The 24340-nt window shown below is 21.5% G+C and overlaps 1 protein-coding gene across 2 annotated transcripts in view; it reads right to left on the minus strand.

The window, feature by feature from the left end:
* Positions 1-24340, minus strand: part of LOC100870842 (protein rhomboid-like) — a 244424-nt gene that overhangs the window by 193507 nt on the left and 26577 nt on the right. The window contains exon 1 of one of the 2 annotated variants that reach the window (XM_012492979.3): positions 21973-22612. The exons of the other annotated variant lie outside the window; for it this stretch is intronic. Coding sequence (XP_012348433.1) covers positions 21973-22133 — 161 coding nt within the window. The 5' untranslated portion in view covers positions 22134-22612. Of the gene's footprint in view, positions 1-21972; positions 22613-24340 lie in introns of those variants that run through there. 2 annotated transcript variants of the gene reach the window in all.

Genomic DNA, 24340 nt, shown 5'->3' on the forward strand with positions numbered 1-24340 from the left:
TTCCTAATTATTTTTATAAATTAATAATAATGAGATTATAATAATAATAATTATAATAAATCATTTAAAAAGTACATAAAATAATATCTATATCATTTATATATTATTTATGTAAATTAATTTCATTAAATAATATTAAATTAAATACTTTTGTATTAAACTATTCATAATTAAAAACCTATTAAATGAAAATTTATTCATTAATAATTCAATTTAATAAATTTTTAATTCAGAAATAAATATATAATAAAAGAATAAATTCCAATTGCCAAAAATCTATGACACGAAAAAGTATGATAAAAGCATGCCTTGCATAAAACGAATAGCGAAGGAAGAATTCGTTGAAGTGGAAAGAAGAAGGAAAATCAATGCCGATAGCTTGATCTTGTAGTGCGATTAATCGAGGATGGCATGGTATGAGTCGACCGTCGAAATTTCCAAAATTATCGGGATGACACGCCACGAAATAGCTCCCATCGAATGGATGAGAGGAGAGGAGGAAGAGGAAGAGGAAGAGGAGGAGCGGAGGGAGCAGGAGGAGGAGAAACACTTCGTCGCGAGGAACAATAGCTCGTTTGGGGTCGCGTAGCTATGCAACGTATGACGTATAGCCCAATATCCTTGGTACACGCCGACCGTATGCTTCTCCCTCTCTCGCCTTCTCTTTCATCCTCTCCTCTCCGCCGTTTCACTCAAACCAGTATACATCCTCTCTCTTCTTCCTTTCATCACACCCTACTTGAATTCCTACCTCCGTAACCGTAGCTTCCATCCTTATACCGAGATCTTCGTCCTCCTAGCCGCGGAAGCTCATACATGCGTGCAATCCCTACGAGAGTGAACGTGTAATTACGTACCAGGTGGCTAATTAATCTGGTGAATCTCTCCGTGGAAGAAGAGTGAAAAAGGAAAACGTGTTAAACAAGACAGAGACAGAGACAGGATATCAAATGCATGGGTTTATATGACATCGCATCCTATAAGTCACGATATATTAAATATAGTCCGAGTATGTATGTACATATTGACTAAACAATTTAGAACAGTTTGCATATTGTTATATAATTTTATGAGCGCAGTATTGTTAATTGATTAAGATTGGAATTGATTAAGATATGTACTACGTACTTTTGCATTTATTAAAAGTCAACATAAGAGTATTTAAAGAGAATTCGATGAATTAAATGAGAAAACATAGGCATTAAATTTAAATTTATTACAAATCATTAATTGAGACTGAGATTAATTAAAATGTTTTCGGCATTCAAAAAATGTAATAATGAGAATACATAAAGTATGTAAATATAAAGCAGAAGAATGAATTGGATACATCGTTCAAATTTAAATTATAATTATTCTAATTTATTAATTTCTTTAACATTTATGTCCGTGATATATAGACATTATTGATGTATATAAATATTATAATATTTTATATCAGAAGCTATTATGAAGATATATATATCTATCTTGTAAATTTCATTTCAAAATAAATTTAAAATTTCAAAGAAAAGTTAATAAAAAAGGATTTTTGAATTTAAAGACATAAATATAAATTATTTCTAAATTGTCAATAATTAGCATTACTTAAATGAATTAATTGTTTTTCTTTATAACAGTAAAAAATATCTGATATATTTTTCTATTTTTCAAAATCAATCAATTTTTGTAACATATTCTTATTACATAAATAATAAGATATAAATTAATTAATTTTAAATTCATTGAAACTTATTATAATAAAAGATTTATTTTCATGAAATTCTTTTATTTTTCTTTCAATATTCTGTAAAAATTTTATTATATTATATTTTATTAATAAACTAAAATTAAATTATTTTTAATGCATTTGATAATTTTATTTTAATTTATATAAAATAATTTCACATTGAAATATATATTTTATTTTTTATATTTTAGAAAACCATTTTTCTTTGATTTTTAATTTAATTTATTATGTTTCTTTTCCTTTATCATTCAAAAAACAATTTAAATTTTATACAGATATAAAAATACATTTTACCGATAAATTTATTATTTTTTTGTTAAATTAATAATATGACTAAATGATTAAATAACATCAGTGGAAGTATTAATTATCTCAAATAAATATTTGTTCAAAATTATTCACATAACGTATGTAATAGATTTCTATAGTATATAAGGTACTAATTTTTTTTTCTTTGTTTTGATCTAAAACATTACATTTTTTTTTTATTCTCGAATTAACTTTTTCATTGTAAAATTTTTAGAGAATAGTTTTCAATATAAAATAAAAATCTAATATTGCTTTGCAACATATGGCCATGAATGAAGAAAACAATATTGAATCGATAAAAAGCGTGAAAATCGATTGGCAAAACGTTCGAATTTGCATGAATCGTGATAACCAGACGCGGCGAAGGCTGCTTCACTCGTATACAATTACATATGTATATAGGCGTACAAACACAGGATACCATTGAGACTGTAATCGCCATCGGTTTTATGTACCAATCTTGCTTCGGGACAGAAATTCTGGACTATTTTCCTGCAATATTAAACTATGTCAGTATCTAATTGGATATCAAAATTTCATTTACGAAATATGCATTATGTTCTATAAAACAAGAAAAATGAAAAACATTTATAAGATTAATTTATAATCAATTAACAATGACAATATTAGAAATATTAAAATAAGCGTAAATATATTTATATCGAATAAAATTAACAGAAATAAGATTAGCAGAAAATATATATATGTATATTATGATATAAAATATTAGATGTATTTATAAAATAATTGAAAAAAATATAAATGATTAAAGATACGTTATGAATAGGATAATTGTATGATAGTAATATTATTTATATAATATGTACTGAAATTGTAATATAAGTATATTGGAATGAGAACAAAATAGAATTTTCAAAATAATAAATGTTAAATGGCCAGACTATCTAATTTTATTTTATCTATTGCATATTCTAAAATCAATTGTAAAAAATACAATTCGATTCTATCTAAATTTGAGTTCAACATATATAATTATGATATTAATAAAATAAAATAAATAATAATCTTAAAAAATTTCTTTACAAAATTGTATTATTTCTTTTTAATATTATTTTATTTATTTCAAATTATAATTTTATATTATAACTTAATGATGTTATTAATAACTCTTTTAAATATAAAAATATTTTTAAAAACAAAAAAATAAATAAATAATGCAAAATTATAATTTGAAAATATGTAATAAATATGTAATTTTATTATATAATAGCTATTATTTATATTATTATATATTAGATAATTATTTTTAAAATATCTTATAATTTAAGAAATTTTAATATCTCTATTTCAATCTTGTACTTTAAAGAAGTAAATATTTTAATTTTATTATTCAATCAGAATAAAAGTATTTTAATATATATAAACTTTTACATATAAAAATAGAAAGACTAACAAATTTATAGAGAAATTACAGAAAATTATTGCTTAAATATTTAATAAATTATATAACACAATTGAAAAATATTGAGCCAATTTCTTAAAATAACAAATTGTTTATAATAGTAAAGTCTATAATTGATCCGACGCTTAATATCGATGATCAACAAAATTCGATCTTCGACTGAATATGCTACCATCAGAACATCTTCATCTTATAGACGCACATCTATCGAGAAAAGTCATAGCAGAAAGTGAAGACACGCTCAACGAATATTCGAGACATGAGATATGTCGAATAGAGTAGCAGGACGTAGATAGTGTCGAACAACCTGGTGCTCGTTAGTGCCGGTAATTGTCACTTGTTAGATGGCAGCTTGTCCTCAGTTGGTAACCTCCAGTTTTGCGCCAACCGGCCTTTTCCTCTATTTCTGCGCTAACACCCCCTACTGACATACCACTCGCGGCCAAGAGCTTTTTCAAAAGTACTTCAACGCCGAAAACTCGACCAGCTCTTGTCGAGTCTTTCTATTTACCCTCTTCTACCAATCACTCCTTTCACCACCCGCTTAACATTCTCTCTCTTTCTCTCTTCTCTTGCTTTTCGTTTATAAGTATGCTATTTTCTTCTCTTTTGCAGCTATGCTTTTGCCACCTGCTTCTAACAGCTGTACTCGTGTCTATAGAACATTCTTTGACTTCTATACCACAAGCAACCGAAACGCGATTTGATTGGAATCATTAAGAGAATGTAAATGAAGTACAGTGACTGAGTAAAAAAATAATTCAATATTAATTGATAATCAATTGATTTCAAGAATCACCCATTTATCATTAATTACGAAAATCGTGATTTGTCGTAAAAATTTAAATGGCAACTGATGGATATGAATTAAAGAAAATTATTGATTGCAAAAAAACATTTTATAGCAATGTTTGCTTTAATTTAATTGTTTATATTTCAATAATATTTTAAACAAATAGTAAAATAGTGATAAGTAATATGCAAAGTTAATCTTATCTTTAATAATAATTAATAATTATATTTTAAAATAAATGTAATAAGAAAAATTAACTTTTTTATTTGAACTCATAAATTACAATTCAAATAGTCAAAATATAAATCAAAAAAAAATCGAACTAAGAACCAACTAAGAACAAAAATCATAAATTACATGAATGCTAAGTCTTCTAATTCAATTACAATTCTAATAGAATTTTTTTTTTTCTTAGAAATAGAAAAAAATCTTACGTCAATAATAATGAAAATAACAATTCGTAGTAATGATTTTATTTAATTTTATTCTAACTTCCACTAATAACGATATTTAATATCGCTACTTAATATCATACTTAAATTATTTCTTTATAAGTATATTACTTAAAAATTAAAAATTTTATGTTCAACTATTTATTTATGCATCTGAAAACAATTATTTATAAAACAACAATTGATAATGTTAAACATATTGATAAAAAACTCAGCAATTGATATTAATTTGACTACTTTATTAATTAATAATGTAGTTTCTAAATATCAAACAAACTTACAAGTCAATTACACTACTATAATAAACAATATATAATTTGACATATTTCACAGCATTTCTATGATTCTTGCTTTTCATTCACGAACTACTATTTTTCGGAAAAATAATAAATATAATTAAATAATTAATACGTATATGAAAATTCAAAATTATATTTTAAATAATATTTTATTATTATCATTAGTACATATTAATGTTATCTAGTATTAAAATATTTTACATAATTAAAATATTATCTAATATTTTAAAATATATTACAGTATTAAAATATCTTTCTTCTTGTTAATTGTCAAATTAAATTGTCATGTTAAATATCAATAAGTTACAATATACTCTATGTATATCATTATATATTAATAATATTAATTAATTAACATTTGTATATTAATATATTTATTAACATTTTTTGATTAATATATATCAAAGTTATCAGAAACATTAAAATGATAGAAAAATAAATTGTAAAATATAGTGATATAATATCTATTTCAATGTAAAAGTATTTAAAGTATTTTAAAGTATTATATTTATATAATTTAATATGGTAGTACATGGGGAAAAAAATATCACATAATACTGAAGTTAAAATTAGAAAGCATATTATAAAAACAATGGCAAAAACGTGTAAAGATATTTATAAGAAGAAATTATTTAAATAACTATCTAAATGATATATATTAACTTCGATTACTTAAAATTTTTTATATTTATTATAAAACAATTTATAATTGTCATACATAATCGCTAAAAATAAAAAATATTCCTTTAAAATTATCGAAAAAAATATGTTTTCTTATTTTCATGTTATTTAATTCTAGAAACAATAAATATTTTTTTTTTTAAATTTTAGAAAGCAAATCAGAAAAAAATATTAATAAATGTAATATAAGCGATGAATGACATCGATCTTTTGTAGCAGATAAAATCTCATTAATAACAACAATATTTCATTTTAATAAACAAAAAAAATAAATAAGTAAAAATTGCACAGAACAAGTGGTGCAACGAACAATTTTTACAAGCAAAAGTGTCAAACGCATTATCAATCAATTAATATAGAGAGATCAATTAATATGAAGCTCGTGAACAGAACTAATTTCTCTATTATATATGTTCATACATATTTTATCGATTTTAGACCAATGAATATCTCTAATAATCTCTGTTAATATTTAGTAATTAATGTTTAGCAATTCTACAGATACAATACTTATAATCATCAATATCAATATCAATACTTATCAAAAAGTATATCAATACTTATAAAAAATAATATTAATATGTATTATGTGAAAAAACTATTAAAATTAACATTTTTTTTTAAATTTAATTAACTTAAAATTAATGTAATAAAAAAAATTTTAAATCGAAATCAATATGTAAAATTTTATAATTTTTAATAAATTTAATTATATTTTATAAGACATAATTAATTTAATTAAAATATATATAAATGAAAATTTTATTTAAATATTGAATTTCTAAAATTAAATAATTTCTAAAATATAATATAATATGAAAATCAACAAAAAATTTATTTTTTAATCATATTTTTTAGATTGAAAAATATTAAATTTCAGGTAAAAAAAAAAGTATTAATCTATATGTTCCTAAACCTAATGATTAACGAGATATTTTACATAAAGTTACCTGTGTTTACACTGTCAATTATTAGTTTATTCTTCTGATAATAATATAATCTTTATTCTCAAAGCAAACTTCGTAGATTTATATTAAAAATTTTTTCATAATAATAATATTCATATCTATAATAGATTTTAAGAAAAAAAAAATATTTCATTAAAAAAATTAATTTAAGCATATTAAAATATTTAAATAAAAGCAATATTTTATAAAATATTAAACTCATATTTTCTTAAATTTGCAAACAAAGCATTTTTTTTTTCATAAAATGTCCAAATATATCATATAAGATATATACATTTGATATGAAAATCTAACATTTATTTTAATATTATTAAATAATTTTATTAATAACTATAAGTATAAATATAAATAATGAAATATTATTATTAAATCAAAAATTATTATATTAATATATTTGATATATAATAGATAGATAATTTAATTTATATTTTAATATCATAAGATACAATAAGATATTTAAATAATTTTTTCATTTTAAAATAACAAATTATATAATAACAAAATAACAAATTGAACATTATAATATTATATTGTTCAAATATATATAATTATAATGTTCAAAAATGAATAATAAAATTATATATAATGTAAAATTTTAAATAAAATATTATTGAATATCTTCATTATCGAACTATTGATAAGGAATCGCGTTGAAAATATTCGGACATAAATTCTTGGAATTTTTTTTAAGGTGATATCGATCGATTCATGTATTTATAAGGCAGTTTCGCCTTTCATATATTATATTGGAATAGATTTCGTATGCATTTGACGTCTAGGAAAAGCACGTACTCATACTCTTCCATCAAGAAAATATCATCGAACAACTATAAAGATGTAACTAAATTTTATTGTCTCACTATATATCTCACTTATAACAGTCCTTAAAACCAGCTGCGATTCTTGCGCACAAAATATTGAAATATTTCCTTTTTATAATCAATTCAAGAACAGATATCGCAGGAAATTCATATTCATGTATTCGTTTCCGTTGTTACGAGAAATATCGGATAACAGATACTCATCTTATTCGAAATCTTATTCATTTTATTGGAATATTTCCTTATTCGATAATTTTGAAAAATTGAAAAGATCTATTATTACCATTTAAAATTTTCTTATAAATGATAAAAGTATTATATGTGAATTTATTACATATTACTTTTCTTGAAACTTTTAGAAAACTTCATTTTACGAGATTTGTTTCGAATGTATCCAATTATTTTGAATATTTTAAAGAATCGTATATATTGAAAAAATGTAAATAAAAAAATTATATATATATAACTTATTTAAAATCATTTTTAAAATCATTTTATATATACAATAATAATTTTTTTTTTAAGATTAAGAAAAAAATATTTTATCTAAATTCATTGATACATGCTAATTATAATATATGATAAACAAAAAAAAACGAAAAAAAAACGAAATTATATACAGATATAGTTACATGTAAAAAAAAAATTTAATCAAAAAAATGAACAATTTCTTTCTAATAAATTGATATGAACAATATTATTTATATTAAAAATTTATGTTATCAGAAAGTATATAAATATATACATATATAAAATAATATTTCTTAATCTTAGAAAATTATTTGCAATTTTTTATATAAAAAATTTTATAACGAAAATTTTCTATATAATACAAATATATGTATTATACATATAACATTATATATTTTGTTTATTTATTTCAATATATCTATTATATAATATTAATATATCTATCTATATAATATATATCTATAAATTATATAATATTTTTACTAAGATATATGTAATTTATTTCTAAAAATAAAATAGGGGAATGACAAATTATTTGGCTATTATAAAAAAAAATTTTTTCTTTTTTATGATCAAAAATATTGACAAAAATAGATTTTTTCATGAGTAATACCAATTTTGCTTGAATAAAATTAAGAAAAAAGAAAAGAATATCATATATTAGTTTATTTAAAAATAATAGATAATAAAAACATAATTACAATCTGATGGTTCAAAATATTCAAAAATATATTGTATTCAAAAATAATATATATATATATATATATATATATATATATATATATATATATATATATTTTTGAATACAATATCGAAATATATAAAATATTTGAAAATTATCAAAATCGAAGAGAAAATAATTTTTCTGCTATTTTACCATTGTATATTTTAAAAATCTTGTTTTATTGAAATAAAAGATTTAAATATAAATACAAAATTTAAAAAAAGTAAATTTTACTCTTTTACAATATCAGTAAAATGTAAATTATATCATTCCTATCACAAGAGTTATTATCTAGGAAAGTCACGTATGAAACAAATGATAAACTAATGTATAACGTCGTCTCAACAGTATCAATTGTTTAAATAAAGATTTTAAACTTTTTTCACGGGAATAAAGAAAAAGAGAAGCGGCTAGCGATATCTTTCAATTAAAAATTGTTTAACGCTGTTCCTTTTTTATTTATATAAACACTTAAAACTTATTCTTTTCGCTAGAACAAATTGATATCAATTACATGATACAAGATATATTTATAAATTAATTAATAAAGATAATAAGTAAAAATAATCGTTGTAACTAGAAAGAATTGTAAAACAGAAAAAAAAAATTATACACATTTTATAACTATTTGTTCATTTTAATTGACGAAATTTTGTGACCAGTATTATTACTTTTTTTTTTACTTTTGTTTATTTTTCACAACGAAATAAAAAAAAAATAATAAGTCAATGAAAAACGATATGCCAAAATGTTTAGAAATCAAAAGATCACAGTTATCGATTGGTTACTAAATCAAAGAAGAAAGAATTAATAATAATGTTCAATTAATATTTATCATAAATTTTTATTTTTATATTTCAACGAATTGTACTTTAAATGCTATGAAAGTAGAAATAAATTTTAAAAAATAAAACAATTTACTAAAACAATATTTACTGCAAATAATAAAATATTATTTTAATTAAATAAAATAAAAAATGAAATAAAAATAAATAGATAAATTTAATAATTTTTAACTGAAAATATAATGTATTTGTTTAATCTATTTATGTATTTATGAATGATAACTTTAACAAAATTTCATAATTTTTTATTTAATTGAAAATTTTTTGCAAATTGATTAAATCTATTGATTAGTTCTCTTATCACTGATTTTAATAACTTTAAAAAATATTATAAAAGCATCATTTTGAGCAATTTTTTTCTTTATATATAATTATAATAGTCGTTGGTTTTAATTTTTAAGTTCATAGTAAAAAATTTGTGATATATATTATATTATTAAATTATGCTTATATATGTGTACGCCCATAACAATATATGTATCAATATGCGATCGCCACTTAAGCATGATTCATAACTGATATGTATATGTATACCAGATGAGCTTGTTGAAAATTTATTTTATGAATTTAAATTAAATTTTTTTTAAGATTTCATTTATGACATATATATACGTTAAATAATTGAAATATTAGTCAAATATCTCATAAAGGATTAAAGATTATCACAAAAATTGTTTAACAAAAGTTATTTGATGCAAAAAGGGATCATTTAAAAAAATAATTTTTTTATAAGTTGAATAGTGGGGGACATTTCAAAGTTAATTTCTTTATTTCTTTTTTTTTTTCTTTTAATGAAATATATTTCAAAAATCATATTTTTGAAAACATAATATTTTTCAAACTTCTTAAAATCGACGAAGAAAGAATTAATCGATAGTTGGCAGTTGAAATTTTTAGTTATTTGTATTTAAAAAGAAAAGAAATAAATTTGTATTATACATTTTATAAAAAATATAAGTTTGTACATATTTTAGACATTTTTTTTAAAAATTACCACTTTATATATGTATATATGGATTATTTTATATAATCCAATTTTAAATGAATTAGTTTTAAATTAAGTTTTAAATTTTAAATTTCGTTGCAAATTTTGCAAAGATAAATAAAGTTAAGAAAGAAAAAAAAATAAAATTTCAACCAAACACGAATAAATAGAAAAAAAACAGAAGAATATAAAGAAGTGTAATGAATTTCACACAAAAAATTTAATATTTTAATCAAATATAATATTCTTATTATTATCAAAGTAAAAATAAAAATGATTCATTATAAGTATATTTATTATTAAATTATTTTTATTTAAATATAAGTTTTTAATATTATTTAGTTATGTATAATTATATATTATTCTAATATATTAAATATATATTTTATAATATATGTAAATAATAAACATTATGTTACTATTTATATATAATCTAAATATTTTTAAACTAATTACTCTTTACCAATTAAAGTTTATTCAATTTGTATGTATTTTACATTTCTATATATATAATTTTTTATAATTAATTATAAAATATAATAATAGAATATTTATAATAATAGAACAAGGAAAACGATACATTGTTTAAAAAAATATAGATAAAAAGATATTTATTCAGAAGTAATTTTTTATTATAAATTTAATAAACACATTTTTATTTATATTTTTAAAAAATATATAACTTTCTGTTCTCTTTATCGATTTTTATATTATCATTTATATAATCATTTTTATATTAATCGACAATAATTCATTTTACAATTATAAAAATAATAATCAGAATATTTCCATAAGATTCTTTCACTTCTCATTAGGAATCTATTTCGCAATATCAACATCGAAACTCGCAGCTGCGCCATAAGATTTATCGTTATATATTACATTAACGACATTGCAAGAGGATTGCAGATATCAGATATGAAAAGTGTCGAATGATGCGAGCGATACTTGTTTACCGTATGAGCAGCATTTGCTGTTTTATCGTCGGCGCTCGCGCGTAGCCTATTGGAATAGATAATTAAATACGAGAAGCTTAACACTCCATGTAGGGTAGCAAACGGGTTAGTGAGGGGAAGAGCAAGAGAAGGGGGGTTAGCTTAACGAGGCAAATTATTAGCCGATTAACTCGCCCCAATGATCGAGAGTGGAACTGCAAACACGTACATAACATTCAAATTTCTAGCCGGACATGAAATGTGATTTCAAACGAAAAGAAAGAAAAAGAATTTTTGAAAATAACAGAAAGCGAAGAATAAAAATAAAAATATTGCAAAACGAAACTGGTAAAAAAATTAAATATGAAATATAAGAAAAAAAAAATAATTGAAAAAAAAATAAAATAATTTTTATGTCGTATTAAGATAAAAGATAAAAAAATAGAAATGATAAAAAATGGCAAAAATATAAAAAAAATAGAAGAGAGAAAAGAATGATTACGTGAAAAAAAGAAAAAGAAAATAGATTGATCAGTCGATAGATTGATTTATTCTTATATCCTTAGAAAATTTTTGAAAGTTATATCCGACTTTCGGTAGAACAGATTTAACGATTCCTACATTTACGACGCTCTCACTTCGTTACTTAAAATTATTTGAACATGTTTTGTATCGAACTTTTTAATAAATAACATTTTGCTTAATATTTAATGATTTTTTGAAATTTGATTTTTTTTATTAAAATAATTTTTACAAAAAAGAGATTAATTCCAAATTAAATGAAATTGTTTTATAAATATGTTTATACATTTTTTGAAACATCATTATATAATTTATTATTTAATTAATATCATTATATTATTTATATATTAATATCATATTATTATTTAATTATATCATTAATATCATTATATCTATATAAGTAATAAAAATATTTTTATATACATTAATAATTACTTTTTCCACATTTATACTTTTATTATTTTATTCAATATTTATCTCTTATTTTTATTCTAAATTGATTATCATTCTTTATTTTTTTTTCTTGATTATTATTTTATTATTTCTTACTTATTCTCTTATTTTTTTATTTATTTTTTAAGACAAATTTGTATTTATTACTCTTAAATTATTATTTTTGTTTTACTTTGAAAAAAAAGTTTAAAAGATCGATATATGTATAAATCAAATTTACATAAACATTATTAAAAATAGAAAATTTTATTTATCTGTTTTATTTAAAAAATTTTAATAATTAATAAAAAATAGCAAATAACTAATAAATTAGAAATTTTATATCTTGAACATACATACATTATGCTATATTTAAATTATTTTATTTTAATAAAAGAGAGGAAAAAAGAATCTTTTTTTTTAATTATATATTTTTTATTTTATTATTTCTTATATAATTAAGTAATATTTGCTATAAATTGTTATATTTTTCTACAATATAAAATTTTATAGAATTTAATATTTTTAAAATCAAAATTTCTAATTCCTGAACATTCTAAATGCTTAATTTATATCTCAGTACAAAGTAATAATATAATACCTAGAGATAATGGAATTTCCGACATTTTCATTTAGAAGAGAAACATCCAAAGTATCTTAAATTTGCAGTAAAACAACGAGTTTCAAATTTACTGGGGAAAAAAGCCTATATATACATAAATAGTACGTTTATTTGAACAGTATGAAAAATTTTATCTTTTTTCCTCTTATTCCATTACTGTTGAAGACACACCTTCTTTTCTGTTCGTTTTTCCTCCATTCGGAATAAAGTTTCGTATTTTCTTCAAGACTACATTCCACAACAGAACTGTGCGCGTCCAAATAGAATACCCGACAGACTCCTACCAAGTAAATACGCGAATGAAGTATATTCAATTTGCAAATCCATGAATATCTGTCGCATCGTAGATTTTCCAAAGTAGCAATGAAGAAATTATTATAGAAAGAAAAACTTTCCGTGCATATCATAAATATGTTCTTGGTCACTCAAATCACTTTTACATTTTAACTTGGGGAAAAAGTTTAGACATAGTTACGATGCTTATGAAAGAAAACATAGTAAATAGATTATTCTTATAAATATTAGTTTAATTGCGTATATATAATTACATCCATCTGCATATATATATATGCGTATATATATTATATACATCTTTATTTATTATTATTATATTTGTTATTATATATATTTTATATTATATTTTTGTCAACATTTTGATAATAATTTCACTTAAACTGAAACTACTATAAAATAATATAATTGCATTGTAAACAATGCAAAATACAAAGCATAAATTGTGAATATTACCAATTATTTTAATTACAACTTATACATATAAATGTTTTTGAAATTCATATAATTTAATTAATATAATAAATAATTATTATTACATTAAAATTCATTAGAATATCTTAAACTTTTTAAATGATCCAAACATTTCTTTTTTTCTTATATTCGATTATTTTCTTATCTTATATAATAATTTATCTTTTTTCTTTTATTTAATTAATATTTTATTTAATATTCTTAAAAATAAATTTTATCAGTTTGAAAAGACATTCTTGAACAAAAACAAAATAAATAATATTAGTTCAAAGAATCATTTATTTATTTCTTGACATTAGATTCATTCAAGTATCAAAAATTTTTCTGTGAATCTCAAATGCTTCTAAAATAAAAATCTTTTCTAAATCATATATGTGTGAATGATGCAACATAATATTATATATGAATGATATGATAAAAAATATATTAAATATATATCTTTTAATATTGAAACTTTTTTATTATAAAACTTTTATTATTATATTAGAATTTAATATAAATAGTTTCAAATTTTATTAAAATGTTATAGTAAAAATAATTATGTAATTATAACAAAAATATGAAATGAAATTATAATTTAATAAATAACCTTTGATAAATATCTTCCAATCTTCAAATCAGAAAATATAAAAAAATATTAAACCAATTAAATAAATATTAATATTTTAAAAAATAATGATAAATGCATACTTATATGTATATATATTTAATTTTTCTTCATACATAAACATTAAAACATTTAAACATAAGTTAAAAAATATATAATGAATATTATTGCAAATAAATATTTCTTGCATAATAATTATATTAATATCAAATAATAATATTAGTGAATAAGTTATTATATTATATATATTATTATTAAATTACAAATTATGAAATTGTTTGTTATTATTTATGTAAAATTCTTTTATTATTTATAATTTTCTTCAATCTGATGAATATAATCTTAACAATTACGATTTTTTTTACTTGAGAAGTTAATTATTTTATTATTATCATTATTTTATTATTTTATTTAAATTTATTATGTAAAAGAATTTATTAGTATTGGTTACTTTTATTTTATATTCACAATGTACATGATAAATTAACTAGTACATAAAATATTAATATTAGTTTAAATGCAAGAAAATCTGAATTTATGAAATCTCTTCATGAATATTTTACAGCTTTATTATCCAAATTGAACATTTAATAATTATATATAAAATGTCATTTATTTACTAAAAGATTGCATAAGTCAAAAATTACAATTTTAAAAATGTGTTCGATCATCTAAATCTAAAAATATGAAATTAAAATTCTAAATTAAGTTTAATATTTGAAAACTTACTTAAAAATTTTATCAATAAAAAGTATAAATAACGATAATTCTTTTCATAATAATAATTAAAAAATTGCAAATCTTATGTTATATTACAGCAAATAATGTATATGTACAAATGTATATTATGTATATTCAATTAAAAAAATAAACAATAATTATTTTTTAATTTTTTAATTATTATTTATTATTATATTTTATTTATTATTTTTCCTAATTTTATATAATATAGATATTAACAATGAAAAATACTAATAAATTTATTCAAATCAAATAAAATTAAAATGAATTTGTACGTAAAATAATAAGTATAATTTTCAATAGTATCAATTTTGTATCCAAAGAAATGTTTTGAAAATAAATATACAATTGTCAAATTATAGTAATCTTAATTTTATTATTCATATTCATATTTTATTATGATTTTATACAACATTTTAAACAATCTTTTTCTACATAACATTTTTTCGTATATTTTTTCAATAGAACATATCAATGAAGTTTAGTGGAAATAATTAAAATATTCTATATAAAAAATATAGTTCAAAACTTTACAGAGTTCAAAATTATTCTACAATTGAAATTGTTTTCTATTCATATTAAAAATTACAGTAATTTTTCAACAACTTTAATGTTTTGTCTAAATTCATAATTATTTACGAGTGCCGCAATGCGCGGATAGCTCGATTCTATACCGACTGAAATGTCGATGGTTTACCGGTAGATGTAGGTCACCGCAATAATTTCTGACATGTTTCGCATGTTGTGCCGATAATAACGTATTGTTCAATACGAAATGGATCGGTTGGTAAACGACAAATCGACGCGCATAAACGTAATAGATTATTAGTGTCTAACGATTGTCAGCAACTCTATCATTCGCCAATATTATCGTAAATATAGCAAAACCATTGGTATCAATTCTTGAAAATATAAAATTTATTCCAGTATAAATACCAATTTGTATTTTATGATGCTACTTTTAATATATAAAAATTATAAATTTGAAAACTTTAATAAATTGTTAACTTATTGTTTTAATAACTTATAATATTATTCTAATATATTAATTATTAATTTTGTAAAAATTATATGATTTATATATAATATTATAATATTGTTTATATTATAGTTTTGTATTTATAATATTATAGTATTGTTTTTTATATCGTATTTTTTTTATATAGTTTTTATTATAGTATTGTTAATTTATATATTTATAGTATTGTTTAGAAAACGAATGCATTTTCGATTTCAATAATTTTTAAATATTAGAAAATCATATGTATAATACCAATGTTCTTCTACGCATATAATCGTTATACAGTTTTAACTTTGGAATTAACTATTTTCCAAAAAATTTTTATAATATTGAACTTTGCCTATATGCGTAGAAGCATGTATGCAACATCAATATACGATTTATCAAGTGTTTATATAAACATGTCAGCAAAGCAATTAGCAATATATATAACCGATAATAATATTATAACCGAAAATAACTTTACAAAAGTTATTATAGATTTAAATTATATTTAAATATATATTTTTTTTTTAAATTTTTGTTACATATATAGCTATAATAAAATGACATGAAGTGTGATATATATATTATGCTGTGTTTTTGCTGTGTGTCAATATTGCTGTATTTATGTTAAATATCATTATTTCAATCATTGTAATTTCAGTTTCGCCCAAAGAATTATTTTATATTTTATTCCACGAATGGAAAGAATAAAATTTTGTCTAAAGCTTGTTATGGATAGATATTATGTATGGTAATATTAGTTTATCCTATACATATATATTCTACTATACGTATTGAATGTCGGCCGCTCTGATGTGTTCATATAAACAGTTAATAAATGATAATCGCATATTGATATACGATGTCATGGATGCATACACGTTGGCAGAATTCAATGTATCGTACCGAAAATGTTTAGCAAATAATTCGTCGAAAATTAAAACCGAATAGCAATTACATACATAATTCAAGTTGTTCAAAATATTGATTTCTACAATATTGATTAAAAAAATCATTGAAATTGAAGATGCACCTATTTTTAAAATAATTATTATAGTACTTCATTAAATGACAATAAATAAATATTTAAATCTCTAACAAAATAGTAAGAATTTATATTAGATTTAAAAATTATTTGATTTTGTCCTTTTTAAAATATTGAATTTTAACGTATAATTAATAAAAAACTATACATTTTATAATAAAAAATACAATAATTTAAAATATTATTATAATTTATTATTTTTATTCAATTTTATAATATTTTGGAAATACATATTAACATTATCCTAAATAACTTCGAAATAATTTAATTATAAATATTTTATTTTAATAAAATTCTCTTTTACATCTTATTTAATTTATAAATATTCGATGAAAAAGAATTTATTTCCTAAATATGAAATAATATTACACAATATTTTATAAATAAAAGATTTTGACATCTTTATTATGTAATATTCTTTTATGTATATATATAAGTTTACAACAATTCGAACAAATAAATTTACATTAAATCGTTACTTAAAATTATGCGCGTAAGATTGTTTGTTCATCGTCATCACGAGATTCTCATGCACACGCTATGTAATCTCGTTTTCTTTTCATAAGATCCCATTGTCCTTAGCTGTGTGTCCGTTTCACGAAAAAGTAAATAAAGTCAAAACTGCCGCAGGACGATGGTTGCACGAAGGACTAGCGCCTATTTGTCTCAAATGAAACGAAAACACACATTAACCAAAAAAGTTGTTCGTTATTTCCGACTTCGTATCTTTTCATGCGTCTTAACGTCGCAACTTCTAACTAATTCGAATTTTGAAACCATAACAACTTTTTCATTATTATTGGTGAATTTTATATATATTAATAATATTAATATTTATCTAAAATTTATCTTAATCTTCAAAATTATTAATGTTAATTTTAATTTTATAAATATAGGTATAGGATTAAACTTGAATTTCATATCAAATATAATTTTTCTTATTTTTTCATATACGAAAAAAATAAACTATATATATCCATTATAACAATTAGTCAATAAGTTTTAAAGAAATAGGAAACTCTTATTCTTTCAGAAATGAAAAAAGTTATAATACAGTTATTTTATATTGGTTCTATCAAGTTTCTTATCTATTTAAGGAACTTAATACTTTGAAATTTATTCTCATTGACAATGATATTAAAAAGAATTATTTGATTGTTTTTTTATGTTATTAATTTTCTTTTTATTTTTAATAAATTTAATAGGACAAAGATAATAACTTGTTTTTTCTTTCATCCATATTTATTCATTTTTATTCATTTGCAATACTTTAAATGATACTAATTTAAAAAATAATTCGAAATTTCATTACACAACTTATTTTTAGAAATATGCGATTTTGAAGAATGTAATTTCAATTATACAGATTTTTCAATGTCAAACGAACAGCAATTATAGCATTATAGAAATAGAACTATTTTCTTCTATTTCTGTTGCATTTCATCTAAGACAAATTTAAATTGTTTATAATTACATTAATAAATACAAAATTTTTATTTTACTTTTGTATTTGTTTTAATTTCTAAAATCAATCTCAAAAATATCTCACGAATATATTAATATTTTATGTAAATATATGCACATACATTGATAAAATATATGTATGAACTTTGATTTTTGATTTGTAAAAAAAGATTTTGAACTATCAGATTTCTATTTATGCGAATAATCGTTCTTCTTAAATTGCACATTATTCAAAACAGTATTCTATATGTTATATGTTAAATATAAAAAAAAATGTTAAAATTATTAATAGTTTATTAATAATTGATATATATAGTTTTAATAGTTTTTTGATTATAAAAGTTATATAAAATTATATATTATTTTTTAAAATAGAATCACATAAAATTTTTAATGCTATAGCCGATGCAATTTAATATTTTCTACAGAAAGATATTAATAAATTAAAATAGAATATATAATTATTAATACAATAGCCGTAAATTATTTCTTATTAAAATATATATAAATATGTCGAAAAATTATTAATTTAAAAAAAATATTAAAATAGAAAAATTAAAATAGAAAATATCGTAATTTATTTAAGTTAGTATAAAAGAAAAGAAGAATATGAATATATTATAATATAATGCTTCGAATATTTCTTGTTTTTCATATGATAAAAGTTTACAAAGTTTTAGTTATAATATATATTTAAGTAATGATTTTTTAATAAAAACAACTTAATATTTTGTTTTAGGAAATAACAGAATACATTGATTAGTAAAATAAAAAAATTATATGATTCTATTCAAAAAAAGTAAAAATCATATAGTATCTGTCTCGACAGAAAAACTATTGTATAATATTTTATAATTTTCTTATACCAAACAATTTTTATATAAACATTTCTTTACTAATATTCTCTTTTAAAAACTATTTCAATATATTTAGAAAAATAATATATTCAGATAGATATGATGAATGATTTATAATATTTTCTAGTAAGTATCCTCAATGAAAGGATTATAAGTAAACGTAAATTTATATGAAATTTATATATTTTCCATCATATATATTTACGATTATCAAAGATCATCACAATAAAAAAACGATTATCAAAAATTATCGTTTATAATAAATATATAATATTTATCTATTTATGAAAACCAAAATTATTTTTCGAATATAATTTTTTTGTTATGAAAATCAAATAGATATGAACTAAAAATATTAATTTTTTACAATGATAATGAAAGAAATTTGTCACATGAAAATCAGTTTACTTATTTATATTCCATAGAACACTAAAAAATTCTTTGCTAAATTGGTATCACTATTAAATTAACACTATGAATGCTATTTTATTATATGTATAATTCGAAATCAAGTTCTCTGATCTCTTCGATACGCACACACACATATATATATACATTTGTATACATATTCGTGATATATATGTATATATTTATCATACGATATTTTACTTCTGCTTCCAATACGCATATCTAACAAAATTATTACGCAGTCAAATTTTCGATGACGATTCTAAAAATAATATATAGATATATAACGAAATAAATTATGGAAATTATAAAAAACCTAATTTATTTATTTTTCTATTTCTATTTTTCTTTTCTTTTTAAAAAAATTCGTTTATAAAAATGCCATGTTTGCTTGTAAAAATTTCATTCAAAATTTTTTCACAAACAAGAATGTTAATCCTCCACGGAACGAGTATATATTCAAATTATATTTCCGTTTTAAAAACTACAAAATCAAGAGAAAAACTACAAAATTACGATATGGAATTCAATGGTCGCTGAAAAAACACGACAAACATATCGACAACTATTTAATCGAACGTTATGAGCAAATTTGATTTTTCGATTTGAAAGAATCGCACATCTTCAACTCAGTTTTATCACATTTCTAGCGGCCGCAACGAAAAACGCAAAACAAACAATACCAAAACAATTTATATTGTCACTAACTGGAGGTACTAACACGGTTTATTTGGTTTATTTAGTTTAAAATCACGAATTTCTATAAAAGCAAAGTATAATTGGGTCTTGAACAATGTGGGTTGTGATCAATATTATATGAATATTTATATGAATTTTTATCATTATATAAATTCTTAATTTTAAATCCGTCTTTAGTTTTTATATGATAAATAATTTGAGTAATACATAATTCATAAATTACATTGACAAATTAGTTAAATTGATAAAAATGACAAAATTATAAAAATATTTATATATATATAATAGGAACTTTTGCTGTGATCAGAAAATCAGAAAGGAAAAAGAAATTTATTTTTTCATAAATAATATTTCTAATCATTTCACAAATAATGTAAATAATATATATCTATAGAATAATAAATATATGTTTATATATATGTAATATATGTAAACATATATTTTATTTTATGAATTATTTTCTTAATAATTATTTAATAAATATAATTAATAATATAGCATACTTGTGTTTAAAAAATATGATTAATAAACTATCAATGACAGACCATGATTCATATATATATCGAATTGATACACGAGTGAAAAATTCAAATATAGGAACGAAATCAAGAAGCAAAGAAAAAAAAATCGATGCACATCTTTTTTGTGCTGTCTCGATTTTCCTAGTTTTCAAACGAAAAAGAAAAAATCGCTTCTCGTTCGACAGATGGTGCTGACAGAACAAACACGTTGAAACATGTCCAGGGTCGAGAGAATTTCGGAAGCCGGTTTGAACGCATTTCATTGATTGCAATCTTGATATTGTTTTCATATCAAAAGAATTGTCGGATATATTTTGAATGGATGTTCGTTTGTATTTTCGATTCGATGAAAATGATATCAAAAGAACGCCAAGAATCTAAGAATTCATGGCGAATCCACTCGTTCATTTATAGACTGCAGAATGACAAGAGAGAAACGAACTATCGCGTGAAACGACGTGCGTTTCGCCGTTCGACTAAAGCTGTCGATGTCATCCTATACGGACCACTCGAAACAATATATTCACCGGTCGAAAAAAGTCACACTAAAGAGCTCGTAGATAATATTTCCGTCACCAATGGTGAGCTCAGAGTGAAAACATTGCTGTTGAAATATTGTTTTCTAGACATTCGAAAAAACATCGCCGACCACGTGGTCAGAATAAAAATTGAATGTGAATAGAATTTCGAAGAAATTAAATTTGGCATGATGGTATTTCTAATGGAGTTTATATTATAGCATTGAGAGATTATATTCTCACATTACTTGTATTTGAACTGTGTTTTACCTTGCTACAATAATTAAAGTAGAAACATAGATAAGAAAATATTAACAGATATTTACATACATGATCGACGTGTGCTGCGGCCTATCCGTCTCACCGACATTATTCGTGCCTCCTGTTAATCCTTGCACCTGTACGTTAGTTGCAATACTAGTCCTAGCTGGATGTCTTGCACTATCTTTCAGTATTTTTTTCGCGCTAAGTGGCGTGGCTGTCACGCACATTGTCTTGCGCGGTATCACGATCACCTTTGTAACACGCACTTTGAAAGAAGGCCGTTGTCGCGTGCACAAAAACAACAAGTGTCGGTCGCAATTGGTGATGAGGGCTGAACAATAAATTGAGCTCGCACAAAAATGTAAATTGCGAAATAAAGCAAGAAAAGACGCGCCGAAGCATACGTGAAAACTTCGAAGAGACGATCTTCGACAGAATTTATCCGAGGCCTAGCGCGTGGTGGTTTATATGCACTTGTGCGAAGTATAATAAGGACCGATTCGTGACGGAGGAGAAGGGAGAAGGAATGTGTCGATTCCTTGATGAGACAAAAACTTATTGATATGATGAAACACTATGATGATGTACGATTCGCTGGTTCGTGCGAGATAAACCCCGCAACAACGAGTGTAAATAAAAACTCGTGTTTCGTTCGTTCACAGATCCCACCTCATAGCGCACCGCGGGCCTACTGAGTGACTGACTGACTGAGTGACTGCCGCGAGCTTCGAGCCACGAGCCACCCTGCGTGGGTGCACACGCGGTCTCACTGTGTGGAAAGGCAGCGAGCGCGTTCATTGGTTTGCTTCAGAGGCTGGTCCTCGTGGGGGACAAGCGTTGACCAATCATCGTTCCTGAGTCACCACCGTACTACCGAGCAAACTCTGCTTGAGGATTTTCCAGCATTCTATCGCGAGCCGTTTCGCGGTGCGTTTTGTCTTGGTTCTCTTGTTGCTGTAATATCTTTCGATTTTCTTGTTGTTTGCATCGATGCTCAATGCTCATTTTTTCTTATATATGTGAACAGTTTCACTGGCATTGAAAGTTCGTTGTGAAAATTTTGTGAATTTTTCGAGTGTATAAGTGTGAAAAGTTTCAATGGAATTGTTAATCGTGTGATTCGAAATAAATCAAGTGTTACAGGTTATTCCAAATGTATTTCAGAAATAAAAATTTGTGATAAAACATCGTTACAGAAAAGTGATGTGTTTGAAGAAGTGTAAATATTTTTTCTCGGTTGTTTAAAATTTTGACAATAGCTAAACAAAAATGTCGTTCAAATTCGACTGATATAGTTTCGAAATATTTTTAACGCATCTTTTAATAATACTAAAAAAATTTCTTTTTATGTTAATAATCGTGTTAATTTTCGCAGAACGGCTTTTTGTGTATCATCTTACATAATAGAATCATTCACATTTGTCTAATGTTGCTATACTTTTTAAATAAAGATATATAAATGAAAATTAAAAAAAAAAAACATGAATTTAATAAACATAAATACATAATTCAATTCAAATCCTGACACTAACTTTTGTCATTAATGAAATTAAATATTGATCACACATTATCGCAAAACGGAACATTTGGAATTTTGGAACTTTATTATCATTGATATTTTATATTTAACGTTAAATTACAATATCTAAATTACAATATCTAACTAAAATTATCTAATAAAGTTAATTGAATTATTTATATTATTTAATAAAATGTATATATATAAATTCGATCGTAATCGTTTTTTCCTTTTCTTTTTTTTATTCAGTTTTATTAAATAAATTAAAAATACATAAAACACAAAATAATATTATGTATATTTATGTATATTTTAGCTTGAAAATATAAAAAATACATTAATTTGATTGTCTTTAATGAAATTATATTTGTATTGAAATTTTAGAAGTTATTAATGCTAATTAATTTTCTTTCAATATTAAATTTTGTAGTGAAAAAACGAAACGTATATAATTTTTCAACTATGTTTTATGTGAATATTTTTATATGATTTGACATAAAATTCTGAAATTTTTAAATTTACGCGTAAAATTATAATAAATTTTAAAATGTATGTACAAATAAGAAATTCATAATTTATAACTTATAATAAATTTTTTAATATTATTAATTATTAAATTATTTATATATACAAAAATTCTGCTTATTTTTGACAGATAATCATTTGTAAATAGACAATTTGAACTACTTTTGAATTATTTTCTTTTTATTATTATTGAATTCTAATTTAAATTAAAAAATTAAACTTTAAATGTTAAAAACTTTTAAAAAATTTTTTATACTCAATTTGTTTATTTCTAAATTATGTATCACATAAATATAGTTTCTTTTAAAATTATCTAAGTCGATAAAAAGATCATCGCGATTAATTCATAGTGATATCTCTGTGACAATAAATCGTATGTTTAATCTGCAG

This window comes from Apis florea, unplaced genomic scaffold, assembly GCF_048593485.1.
Source record: "Apis florea isolate Af1SG1 unplaced genomic scaffold, ASM4859348v1 contig_3391_pilon, whole genome shotgun sequence".
Classification (NCBI taxonomy): Eukaryota; Metazoa; Arthropoda; class Insecta; order Hymenoptera; family Apidae; genus Apis; species Apis florea.